The 13,231-nt window shown below is 42.9% G+C and overlaps 1 protein-coding gene across 2 annotated transcripts in view; it reads right to left on the reverse strand.

Moving 5' to 3' along the window:
- Positions 1 to 318: 318 nt before the first annotated feature.
- Positions 319 to 13,231, reverse strand: part of LOC119928288 (muscular LMNA interacting protein) — a 244,313-nt gene continuing 231,400 nt past the window's right edge. For both annotated transcript variants that reach the window (XM_038746434.1, XM_038746426.1), the window contains one exon: positions 319 to 603. In XM_038746434.1, coding sequence (XP_038602362.1) covers positions 598 to 603 — 6 coding nt within the window. In that variant the 3' untranslated portion in view covers positions 319 to 597. The remainder of the gene's footprint in view (positions 604 to 13,231) is intronic.

Here is a 13,231-nt window from a genome sequence, read left to right on the forward strand (position 1 = left end):
TTCACTCACTAAGCAAAGTCATGGGGCTTTGATCATAGTATTTTGTTCAAACAAACTAAAGAGTTAAATGAATCTGTGAGTCTTCCATTCGGTAATGTGCAGTTTCAGAGTGGGAAAGTGACTGACTAGAATAATTTCTCCAAGTGGACAGGACCTGATACTATCAGAAATCTGATTTCATTCTAAAAAACCACAAGAAATGGGACAAAACAAGATATTATTCTATTATTCTGTCATCATGCCAAGAGTTACAATCTTGGGAATTCATAATGTATGAATTAAATAAGATTGGTGTAAAAGGAAGTTATTAAATCCATCTTTCAAGTTACATGTGAAGCTATTTTATTTCATTCATAATATGGTTTTGTCATTATTTATGTCAGTTGTCAGTAGGCATAAAAGCTGTAACAACACTGCAGGAAGCAGTAGGTAAATCTATTCTATGTTTGGCCCAAGTATGGTACTTTGGAGGCTATATGAGTGTTGCTGCATTGCAGTTAATAAAGGGAGAAGTCAATCCAAATAGCAAAATGTAAATCCGGCGTGGCTAGCCTCCGTCTTCCAAAGGACACTGTGTTTTTAGCTTCTGCTCCCAGTTCATTGCTGCAAAACACAAGAAAATAACTTCCATGTGAAAGAAAAGTGCACACAAAGTGATTCATATAAAAAGGTTTGTTTTCATATCTTTGTGGTTTCCCCAACATTCCTGCAAAGTGTCACCATTACCCTTTTCACGCTGCATCTCCTCAGAATGATAATTTAGACTCAACAGCTTAACCAATTTTGCTGGGAAGGCACCGTTATGCATTTATATAGTCAATATTGACAACTGAGTGTTCAAGTGGTGGTACGGGCACCTGAATTGTCACGCAGGAACCTCTCTGTGATGAAGCCCAGAAGGACAGCTGTGAGACAGCCCCAGTGCAAGGGAGGGGGATCACTGTTCCCTCCCCACACTCCACCCCCATGTCCCACTTCTGCTCTGCTCCTGCACCTCACTTCTTCTACCCAGATTCTACTCTGTTGCCCAGGCAGATGGAGGGATGTGGAGATGCTACAAACAGTGATCGTACACAACACAAGGACAAGGGATATATAATGACCAAACATACAGTTTCTCAAATTTTGGTTTGGATTGACTGAGTACCATGGAATGTGTTGTTGACAGGAGATGGTTTGGTCTTAAGGAAAGAGCAAAGGCAACGTGGCCTAGTGGATAAGAGCATGGGCCTGGAAGTCAGAAGGACCTGAGTTCTAATCCCAGCTCTGCCAGATGTCTATCTGACCTTGGGCAAGTCATTAGAAGAAGCACGGCTCAACGGAAAGAGCCTGAGCTTGGGAGTCAGAGGTCATGGGTTCAAATCCCAGCTCTGCCAATTGTCAGCTGTGTGACTTTGGGCAAGTTACTTAACTTTTCTGTGCCTCAGTTACTCCATCTGTAAAATGGGGTTGAAGACTGTGAGCCCCACGTGGGACAATCTGATCACCTTGTATTCTCCCCAGCGCTTAGAACAGTGCTTTGCACATAGTAAGCACTTAACAAATGCCATCAGTATTATTATTATTATTCCCTGAGCCTCAGGTACCTCACCTGTAAAATGGGAATAAGTGTTTGAGCCCGATGGGGTCAGGGATTGTGTCCCACCTGATTAACTTGCACCTACTCCAGCGCTTAGAACAGTGCTGGGCACATAGTAAGTGCTTAACAAGTACCGTCATTAATTAATTAATTAAGGTTCTGGTCCCCAGTTCTGTCACTTGCCTGTGAAGTAATTCAGGCAAGTCACTTAACTTCTTGGACCTCAGTTTCCTCATCTATAAAATGATGATTCATTCATTCATTCAATTGTATTTATTGAGTGCCTACTGTGTGCAGAGCACTGTACTAAGTGCTTGGGAAGTACAAGTTGGCAACATCTAGAGACAGTCCCTACCCAATAATGGGCTCACAGTCTAGAAGGGTGATAATAATGTCTGCCTCTCCCTACCTCATAAAAATGCTGAAAGACTAAGGTGAGATCATTATATGAAGTGCCTTGTAAAGTTGAAAGAACTATATAAATGTGGGTAATATTTTACATTGTACTTGCACTATGGCTAGGTTTCAGAGAATGCAGTTGGGCAATATAAGGTCATTTGAGGTAAGTAGACTATCAGAGAAGGCAGTAAGGATTGTGGTTTAGCTTATGAATAAAAATAATAATTGTGGTATTTGTTAAACTCTCACTAAGTGCCGGGCTCTGTACTAAAAGCTGGGGTAGATATATGATAATAGATACATGAAGGCCTCCTCTAGGAGGCATTCCCAGACTGACCCTCATTTTTCCTCTCCTCCTCCCCATCCCCCCCGCCCTACCTCCTTCCCCTCCCCACAGCACTTGTATATATTTCTACAGATTTATTACTCTATTTATTTTACTTGCACATATTTGCTATTCTATTTATTTTGTTAATGATATGCATAGAGCTTTAATTCTATTTGTTCTGATGATTTTGACAACTGTCTACATGTTTTGTTTTGTTGTCTGTCTCCCCCTTCTAGACTGTAAGCCCGTTTTTGGGTAGGGACCATCTCTATATGTTGCTGACTTGTACTTCCCAAGTACTCAGTACAGTGCTCTGCACACAGTAAGCACTCAATAAATATGATTGAATGAATGAATGAATGAATGATAATCTGGTTGGATACAGTCCCCTTCCCTCATGGGGCTCACAGTCTTAATCCCCATTTTACAGATGAGGTAACTGAGGCACAGAGCAGTTGAGTGAGTTTCCCAAAATCACACGGCATTATTATTTAGTCATTATTCCAGAGCCAGCAGAGAGGCTGATTGGACTTGGAAAGTGTGTGGGACTGGGAATCAGGACACCTGGGTTCTAGTCCCAGTTCTGATACTAGCATGCTGTGTGATCTTGGGCAACACTCTTAACCTCTAAGCTTCAGTCACCTCAATCAATCAATCATATTTTTGAGTACTTACTGTGTGTGCAGAGCACTGTACTAAGCACTTGGAAGAGCATAATATAACAGAGTCGGTAGACACGTTCCCTGTCTGCAATGATCTTATAATCTAGACCTACAGTCTACACCTATTAAAATAAGAATGACACTCGCTTTCACTACCTCTTTGATTGTAAAGCTTATTGGGGTAGGGACTTTTTATGATCTGATTATCTAATATCTAGTCAACAGATCAATCCATGGTATTTACTGAGTGCTTACTGTGTGCAGAGCATCGTACAGTGCAAAAGAGTTGGTAGACACATTCACTGTCCACAGCGTGGCTTAGTGGAAAGAGCACGGGCTTGGGAGTCAGAGGACATGGGTTCTAATCCTGGCTCCACCACTTGTCTGCTGTGTGACCTTGGTCAAGCCACTTAACTTCTCTGTGCTTCAGTTACCTCATCTGTAAAATGGGGATTAAGACTGTGAGCCCCACGTGGGGCAACCTTATAACCTTGTATCTACCCCAGCACTTAGAACTGTGCTTGGCACAAAGTATGTGCATAACAAATATCATCGTTATTAAAGAGTTTACAGTCTAGAGGTGGAGACAGAGATTAGTATAAATAAGTTAGGGATATGTACACAAGTGCTGTGGGGCTGAAAGTAGGGTGAATATCAAGTGCCCAAAGGGTACAAATCCAAGTACATATATAATGTAGAATTGGGGAAATGGGAAGTGGGGAAAAGAGAGCTTAATTGGGGCAGACCTCTTGGAGGAGCTGTGACCTTATTAAAGCTTTGAAGGTGGGGAGAGTGGTGGTCTGGTACATATAGATGGGGAGGGAGTTCCAGACCAGACGGAAGATGTGGGAAAGGGGTGAGTGGTGAGACAGAGGAGATCAGAGCACAGTGAGCAAGCACAGACTGAGTACTTGATAAATGCTAGGCGCGTTCCATGTCTTCACTGTGTCAACTACAAAGTGGACATTGTTTCTCCCTTAGGGATGTGGGAAAGTTTGCTGAGATTATTCATACAATCTACTTTGTGACACTGGAATAAGAAGCACACCTAGATGTAAAATGCCATTACTTAAACTAATAATAATAACCACCTCTAATCTGCAATCTCACTGTGGGCAGGGACTGAGTCTGTTTATTGTTTTCTTGTATTCTCCAAAGCACTTAAAACAGTGCTCTGCACACAGTAAGTGCTCTAAAAACACAGTTGTCTAACAACCAAAATGGTCAAACTGCTTCTTTTTAAGTGGCCAAATTTTTGAAAACAAAATGATATAATTCAGTTTTCAGAATGCAAAAATGTTCAGGACGATTAACATTAACATTTCAGAGACTAAGGAGAAAGGGACTTTTTAGTATGTTAATTTATTGTAAATGAATTCTTTATATAGAGCAGAGTCCCTTTAACAGCGATGAATTTTTACTAGTTCAAGAAGGATCAATTTTAACTCCATAATATCGTTTTTTGTATTTGAGTAGCATCGATTATATGCCCAACGCAAGGCTCCTCTGGAAGGGAACTCAGTACATTTATCGATTTAAAAATTTTGTGGAGTTAAGGTTAGGAAACACCCCTGTTAGCACCAAGTTAAGAGAAAATGTTTGGGAGGTTCCCACACACTTAGCTATAACAGAAACAGGACAAGATGCAAGACACATCATCCATACGTTCTCAGCCCCTGGTCCTGCTTGGCACCGTAATCAGAGTCTGACAGACACTGTCAGCTTCTCAACAGCAGGCACTGCCTTTCTTAAGAAATAGGGCCACCTGGTTCTTCTTGCCTCAGGACTCCAGTGACAAATTTGTGACAAGACCTAATTTTCTTTACCTCTCTGCTACCTGCAAGATCACTGCAACAGACATCAGTCTAGCTTAATCCTCTAGTGATCAATCGGCTCTCCTCATCCTACTTAACTTTGCTGATCTAGAACCACCCAGCCCTCACAATTTGCCCCTCATACACAAACCTACTCACTGAACCTAAATCTCGTGTCTTGCCACCAACCCCAAGCTGACATCCTACCTCTGCCTCAGAACTCCCTCCACCTTCATATCTGACAGACCACCACTCTCCCGATCTTCAAAGCTGTTCTAAAATTGTATCTGTTCCAAGAAACCTTACCTAACTAACCTTCCTTTTCCCCACCCTATTAGCTGTCCCTTCTGTGTCACCTATGCACTTTGGCATGTACCCCCTAAGCACTTTGATATTCATCCCACCCTCAGACCCACATCACTTATGTATGTATCATTATACTCAGCCGCTTCCCCTATCTGCAATTTATTTTAATGTCTGTCTCCCCCACAAGATTGTAAGGTCCTTGTGGACAGGGATCATGTCTACCAGCTCTCTTGTTTTGTGCTCTCCCAAGCACTTAGTACAGTGCTCAGCACAACGTAAGTGCTCCGTAAATACCATTGAGTGGCTGATTGGTAATCTTTCCTCTGATTGATTCTAGCAAAAGTGGTCATCTTGAGGGACTTAGAATCAATCGCTTCATAACATGGTGGATCACATCTGGATCCAGTCCTTCACCTTCTTCAGTTGGTCCTTGGGTTACAGGGTCTAGCCTCAGACTTCTGGGAATGGTTATTCAGGCAAATCATACTTCCTGGTATAATTATGTCACCCTAAACTCTACTCAGGGCTTGATGTGATCCTCAGAGTGCTTCTGACCCTGTACTCACTGCCCTGGACCCCAAAAACAGAAGTGACCATGGTAACCACCCTGATCTATTTTCACTCTGGAGTAATTGCCTCCCAAGGCAGAGGATATCCAAGCTGCTATTGTATGAATCCAGGCACTTATCCTATCTCACCTTCATTACTTCATCAGCCTCCTCACTGATTTTTGTTTCTTATCTCTCCCCACTTCATTCCATACTTCACTCTGATGCCTGGATCATTTTCTAAATAAAACATTGTCAATATTTCCCCACTTCTCAAGAATCTTCAGTGGTTGCCCATCCACTTTTGTATCAAACAGAAATTCCTTAACATTGGCTTTAAAGCACTCAATCACCTTGCCCCCTCCTCCTACCTTACCTCCCTGACTTCCCGCTACAACCCAGTCAGCATACTTTGCTTCTCTAATGCCAACCTACCCACTGTATCTTGACTCATCTATCTCACCGCTGACCCCTAGACCACATCCTGCCTCTGGCCTGGAGTGACCTCACTTTTCATATCTGACAATTACTCTCCCTACCTTCAAAGCCTTTTAAAAGCACATCTCCTCCAAGAGGCCTTCCCTGACTAAGCCGTCATTTCTTCTTCTCCCACTCTCTTCTGGGTTGCCTTTGCACTAGGATTTACACCCTTTATTCACCCCTCCCACAGGACTTCTGCACTTATGTATGTATCCATAATGTATTTATTTATACTAATGCACGTCTCCCCATCTAGACTGTAAGGTCGTTGTCGGCAGGAAATGGGTCTACCAACTCTGTTAAACTGTACATGCTCAAGTGCTTATTACAGTGCTCCACACATGGTAAGCACTTAATAAAAACACTCCTTTTCCCCTGGGTCACAAGGAGCACTGCTCCACCCCATAATGCTCCGAGCACACCTAAAGAAAAACCTGCTGTGTACAGGTTTCCAGTTCTCCTTGCCTAGTGAGACAAGGGCCTCTCTCTGCCACTGCTCTTACCCTGTTTGTCAGAGGGTATATGGAGCTAAGGAACACTCTGTTAATAATTTGTATCAATGCACAAAGAGCCAGAAGTACGCCCTTGGTTGAGGTGCTCAATTTATCAATGGATTAGTTTGAGTTCTGTAGATCCTAGCAAGTATAAGGTCATTCCATCATTTCAATCGTTATATCCATAGACTGTTAGATATCAAATGTTTAGTCTTAACAGTTTTCTGTTTCTGGTTCCCCTCCCACATCCTCCTACTATAAATATTGGATGTGGCGATTTCGACCAAGAATTTTGCAAGCATGTCTTGTCCGCCACTGCTATCCATACTGGGTAAAGAGTTTGGGTTCCAGTGTTCTGACTGGAATGGACCCATCCCAACCACTGAGTTCTGCTATATGGTATGTTTTCACCCCATGATTTGGCTAGAATTTTCAGGAAATTAGGAAATGTTCAACTTGCAATGCAATACTTTTTGGATTTGGTGTGCTCCAGTCTCAGAAGATATGTACAGCTTGGAAATGGGTAATTACTACAGCAGAGATTTTCCTTAATAAACACAATTGAATAAATGAATGAATGACTGAATGTGGCTCCTGCTCTCAAAGAGCTTGCATTCTAGAAGCGGAGATCAACTCCAAAATAATTTACAGATAGGAGGGGGAGGAAAGAGACTACCCGTAAATGAGCTAGTGTTTAAAGTAATAGGGTACATAAAAAATGTACATAGGTGCTACAGGAAGTTCTGAGGTCACAAGTACTTGCTGGCATACCTGTGTTTAGTTCGTAGTTGTGGGGAATTTAATTTTTAGGGAAAATACATTATAATTAGTGAAAGCCTTCTGGAGAAGAAGTGATTTCAAAAGGACTTTGAAGAAAATATAAGTGCAGCCTGTTGAATACAAAAGTAGGCGGGGGTTCCAGGCTGTGGGAAAGGCATGAGAAGGACATCTGTGGTAGGAGAGATGAGAACAAGGCTCAGTGAATAGATTATTTTGAGAAGTTGAAGACTGTGAGCTGGGGAAGAGTGGGAGAAGAGAGTGGATAATAATAATAATAATAATAATAATAATAATAATAATAATTGTGGCATTTGTTAAGCACTTACTATGTGCCAGACACTGTCTAAGTGCTGGGGTAGATGCAAGATAATCGATGACAGTCCCTTTCCCACATAAGGCTCACAGATTTAATCCCCATTTTACAGATGAGGTAACTGAGGCACAGAGAAATGAAGTGACCTGCCCAAGGTCACACAGCAGACAAGTGGTGGAGCTGGGATTAGAATCCAGGTCCTCTGACTCCCTAGCCTGTGCTCTTTCTACTAGTTCACACTGCTTCTGGATAAAAAGGGAGGAGATAGCTAATTGAGTGTCTTGGAGCCAGTGACGAGGAAGTTTTGCTTGGTGCATAGAGGAATGGTTAAGGCTGGTGCTCATGCTTGGCTCATTGGAAAAAGCCTGTGCTTTGGAGTCAGAGGTCATGGGTTCAAATCCTGGCTCCACCAATTGTCAGCTGTGTGACTTTGGGCAAGTGCCTCAGTTACCTCATCTGTAAAATGGGGATTAAGACTGTAAGCCCCACATGGGACAACCTGATCACCTTGTATCCCCCCAGTGCTTAGAACAGTGCTTTGCACATAGTAAGCATTTAACAAATACCATCATTATTATTATGCTTACTTCACCACAGTGTACTCCTTAAGGAATATAGTAAGTCATTTTCCACATTGGCAAAAGTAGGATGGATTATCCTACCCTCCTGGAAATTGCTTCTAATGAAACGTGGTAGTTGAAGGCAGGCCCTCACCAGTAAGCTCAGACATGCCCCCAGGCCAGACTTTTGTCCACAGTTTCTATGCCAGCATAAAGAAGAGTAAAACTATGTGTGAGATGTAGGACCAGATGTCAAAGTTCTTCTTTCTCAGGCCAATGATTAAGGGTTACAGACCCCTAGCCCTGCCACAAAGCAAGTTAACCCATCACCTAAAAAACATAATTTATGTGCAAAATAACACAAAACACTTAGTGAGCCATAGTTAACTTTTGCTAATGAGTAACATCATAAGGTCAAACATTATACTGCTCTTGGTAAAGCTGAAAGAATGTCACAACGAAACTCACCATCCAGCACTCTCTCCTGGAAGGGGCTAAGGCAATTTCACAACTGCTGAGTAGAGGTTTGAAACCCAACTTGGTGTTCATTAAAAAAACAACTTATTCAAGAAATAGCAGAACTTGTATTAAAATGATCTTAATGCCTATGAGGGGTATTGAAGATTTCGGACTGAAAGTATGAACATGAGTATGTATGACTATGAATGGCATTTTTATGGCAAATAAACAACAGAGCTGAGTCTCAATGGCAAGGAAGTGGGGATTTAAGGCAGGAGATCAATCAATTGTATTTATTGAGAACTTACTGTGGGCAAAGCACTGTACTAATTCATTCATTAATTCAACAAATTTATTGAGTGTTTACTGTGTGTAAAACACTGTACTAAGTGCTTGGGAGAGTACAATATAACAATAAACAGATACATCCCTGCCCATGAGTTTACAGTCCAAAGGGGGAGACAGGCATTAACATTAATAAATACATAAATAAATGGATAAATGAATAAATTTATTACTAATCACTTGGCAGAGTTGATGGACATGATCTCTACCCACAATAAGGGAAAAGCCTAGCGAATGTGACAGAGACCATATATAATGTATTATATATATAAAATAAAATGTAATTATAAAAATACATCTACTGCTCCTTTCACTGTTCCAGTTACTGACATACTGGCAGGTTCTAGTCTCCTGTGTCATGCTGTGATCTGAATCCACTCTCCTATCCTAAAAAAACCCTCCCTTGACCCCACGGCTCCTGCCAGTTATCGCCTCATCTCCCTTCTACCAATCCTCTCCAAACTCCTTGAGCAAGTTGTCTGCACCCACTGTCTTAAATTCCTCTCCTCTAATTCTCTCCTGACCCCCTCCAATTTCTTTCACTTCACATAAACTGCCCTCTCAAAGGTCACCAATGATCTTCTCCTTGCCTAATCCAGTAGCCTCTACTCCATCCTAATTCTCCTCAACCCCTCAGCTGCCTTCAACACTGTGAACCACCCCCTTCTCTTGGGAACAATAACCAATCTTGGTTTCACTGACACTGTCCTCTCTTGGTTCTCCTCTTATCTCTCTAGTCGTTCATTCTCAGTCTCTGCGGGATCCTCCTCTGCCTCCCACCCCCTAACTTTGGGGTTCCTCAAGGTTCATTTCTGCATCCCATTTATTATCCATCTACATCTGCTCCCCTGGAGAATTCATTTGCTCCCACGGCTTCAACTACCACCTCCATGATAATACCCAAATCTACATCTCCAGCCCTGTTCTCTCACCCTCTCTGCAGCTCTCATTTCCTCTTCCCTTCAAGACATCTCTGCTTGAATATTCTCCCGTCACCTCAAGTTTAACATGTCCAAAACAGAACTCCTTATCTTCCCCCTCAAACCCTGTTCTCCCCTTGACTTTCCCATCACTGTAGATGGCACCACCATCCTTCCTTTCTCAAAAGCCCATAACCTTGGCATTATCCTTGATTGCTCTCTCTCATTCAACCCACATATTCAAAACATCACTAAATCCTGTCGGTCCCACATTCCCATCACTAAAACCTACCCCTCTATCTCCGCCCAAATTGCTACCACATTAATACAATCACTCACCCTATACAAACCTGGATTACTGCATCAGCCTCCTTGCTGACCTCCCAGCCTCCTGTCTCTCCCCATTCCAGTCATTCATTCAATTGTATTTATTGAGCACCTACGGTGCACAGAGAACTGTACTAAGTGCTTGGGAGAGTACAATGTAACAATAATCAGACACATTCCCTGCACCCACCAAGCTTACAGTCTAGAGGAAGGGATACAGACACCCATACAAATAACTTACAGATATGTGCAAAAGTGTTGTGAGGCTGGGACGGGGGAAGAACAAAGGGAGAAAGTCAGAGCAACAAAGAAGGGAGTGCGAGAAGAGGGAAAGGGGGCTTAGTCTGGAAAGTTCTCTTGAAGGAGATGTGCCTTCAATAAGGCTTTGAAGATGGGGAGAGTAATTGTCTGCCAGATTTGAGGAGGGAGGGTGTTGCAGGCCAGAGGCAGGACGTGGGCTAGATGTCTATGGTGAGATTGGCAAGATTGAAGCACAATGAGAAGGTTAGCATTAGTGGAGTGAAGTGTGCGGGCTGGATTGTAGAAGGAGAGTAGCTAGGTGAGGTAGGAGGGGGCAAGGTGGTGGAGTGCTTTAAAGCCAATGGTGAGGAGTTTTTGTTTGATGTGGAGGTGAATGGGAAACCACAGGGTTTTTTTGAGGAGTGGGGTGACATGTCCTGAACAGTTTTGTAGAAAAATGTCCTGGGCAATCAATCAATCAATCAATCAATCGTATTTATTGAGCGCTTACTATGTGCAGAGCACTGTACTAAGCGCTTGGGAAGTACAAATTGGCAACACATAGAGACAGTCCCTACCCAACAGTGGGCTCACAGTCTAAAAGGGGGAGACAGAGAACAGAACCAAACATACTAACAAAATAAAATAAATAGGATAGAAATGTACAAGTAAAATAAATAAATAAATAAACAAATAGAGTAATAAATATGTACAACCATATATACATATATACAGGTGCTGTGGGGAAGGGAAGGAGGTAAGATGGGGGGATGGAGAGGGGGACGAGGGGAGAGGAAGGAAGGGGCTCAGTCTGGGAAGGCCTCCTGGAGGAGGTGAGCTCTCAGCAGGGCCTTGAAGGGAGGAAGAGAGCTAGCTTGGCGGAGGGGCAGAGGGAGGGCATTCCAGGCCCGGGGGATGACGTGGGCCGGGGGTCGACAGCGGGACAGGCGAGAACGAGGTACAGTGAGGAGATTAGCGGTGGAGGAGCGGAGGTTGCGGGCTGGGCAGTAGAAGGAGAGAAGGGAGGTGAGGTAGGAGGGGGCGAGGTGATGGAGAGCCTTGAAGCCCCCTGGGCAGCATAGTGAACTATGGACTGGAGTGGGGAGAGATAGGAGGCTGGGAGGTCAGCAAGGAGGCAGATGCAGTAATCCAGGTGGGATAGGATGAGTGATTGTATTTATGTGGTAGCAGTTTGGATGAAGAGGACGGGGTGGATTTGTGATGTTGTGAAGAAAAGGGAGGATTCCATACTTCACTCTGCTGCTTGGATCATTTTTCTTCAAAATCATTCAGGGTTTGTCATGAGTTCTAAACCTGGCTACTCTACTTGTCTGTTGGTTTACCTTGGGCAAGTCACTTTACTTCCCTGTGCCTCAGTTATTTCATTTGTAAAATGGGGATTGAGACTGTGAGCCCTACGTGGCACAGGGACTGGGTCTTACCTAATTTGTTTATAACCACCCCAACACTTAGTACAGGGCCTAGCACATAGTAGGTGCTTAACAAATACCATAATTATTATTATTACTAATAACAATATTAAATAGCATCAACACAATTATTAAATAGCATCAACGCAAATAAAAGAAGTGGAGGCGGCTATACATCTGCCCAGATAGTGCCTGGTTCAAAGCCTGTTACAGATACTGTCATCATCCCTGATCTGCCAAGGGCCTCAGAATTGTTGTTTAGGGTGGGTCCCCAGAGGAAATCAATTGGCGGGAACAATTACTCTTGTGGTCCCCCCTGATGTAAAGGAATAGAACTTTAAATCAAGTGCCAGAACCCTATAAAATCTGAGATCAGAGGTTTGCCACATCACTTTTGCATTTCTTTATCACCCATTTCCCTTCTGGAGCAGTTTCAAGGGTCATGCCTTATAATCTCGAGACCTCCATGAACTACACTCTGCTTTCGTGACATTATACATACCAAGGCCAAATTTAATTTGGTGAAACAGGGAAGAAATTTTCCACCTGAAGGATCCTGAACTAAAAATTCAGAGCTAAAAAATAAGAGGTACAGGATCTGTTTTTTTTTTTTTCCCCCGGTTTATAGTCTGCCTTAGTCAATCACCTGGATCTCTGTTGGAATGAATTTTTAAGCCCTTCGTGGGAGCTGGCATGCCTGGTAGAGACAATCATTTCCCCACCTTCAAAGTCCAATGTGTTCTCTTTCTACCTTTTGGAAAGTAGTGGTGGAGCTTGTGACCCCCTTTTGTGACCCCTCTTTTCCTTTTTTTCAACTCCCATCTACATGCCCTGACTTGCTCCCTTTTTTCATCTCCCCTCCCAGTTCCACAGCACTTAGATACATATCTGTAATTTATTTATATTAATGTCTGTCTCCCCCTCTAGACTATAAGCTCATTGTGGGCAGGGAATGTCTGTTATATTGTTCTCTCCCAAGAGCTTAGTATAATGCCCTGCACACCATAAGCTCTCAATAGATATGACTGACTGACTGAATGACTGGTTCTGTTTTCATCGGTCACTCAATAAATGGTATTTATTGAGCTTACTATGAGTAGAGCACTGCCCTAAGTGCTCTAAGAGGGAGAGTACAATATAACAGAATTAGCTGATATGTACCCTGCCTATAATGAGTTTACAATCTAGAAGAAAGTAGTTTGAAGAACCAGCAGTGTGGCTCAGTGGAAAGAGCCTGGGCTTTGGAG

This window comes from Tachyglossus aculeatus, chromosome 1 (assembly GCF_015852505.1).
Source record: "Tachyglossus aculeatus isolate mTacAcu1 chromosome 1, mTacAcu1.pri, whole genome shotgun sequence".
Taxonomy (NCBI): Eukaryota; Metazoa; Chordata; class Mammalia; order Monotremata; family Tachyglossidae; genus Tachyglossus; species Tachyglossus aculeatus.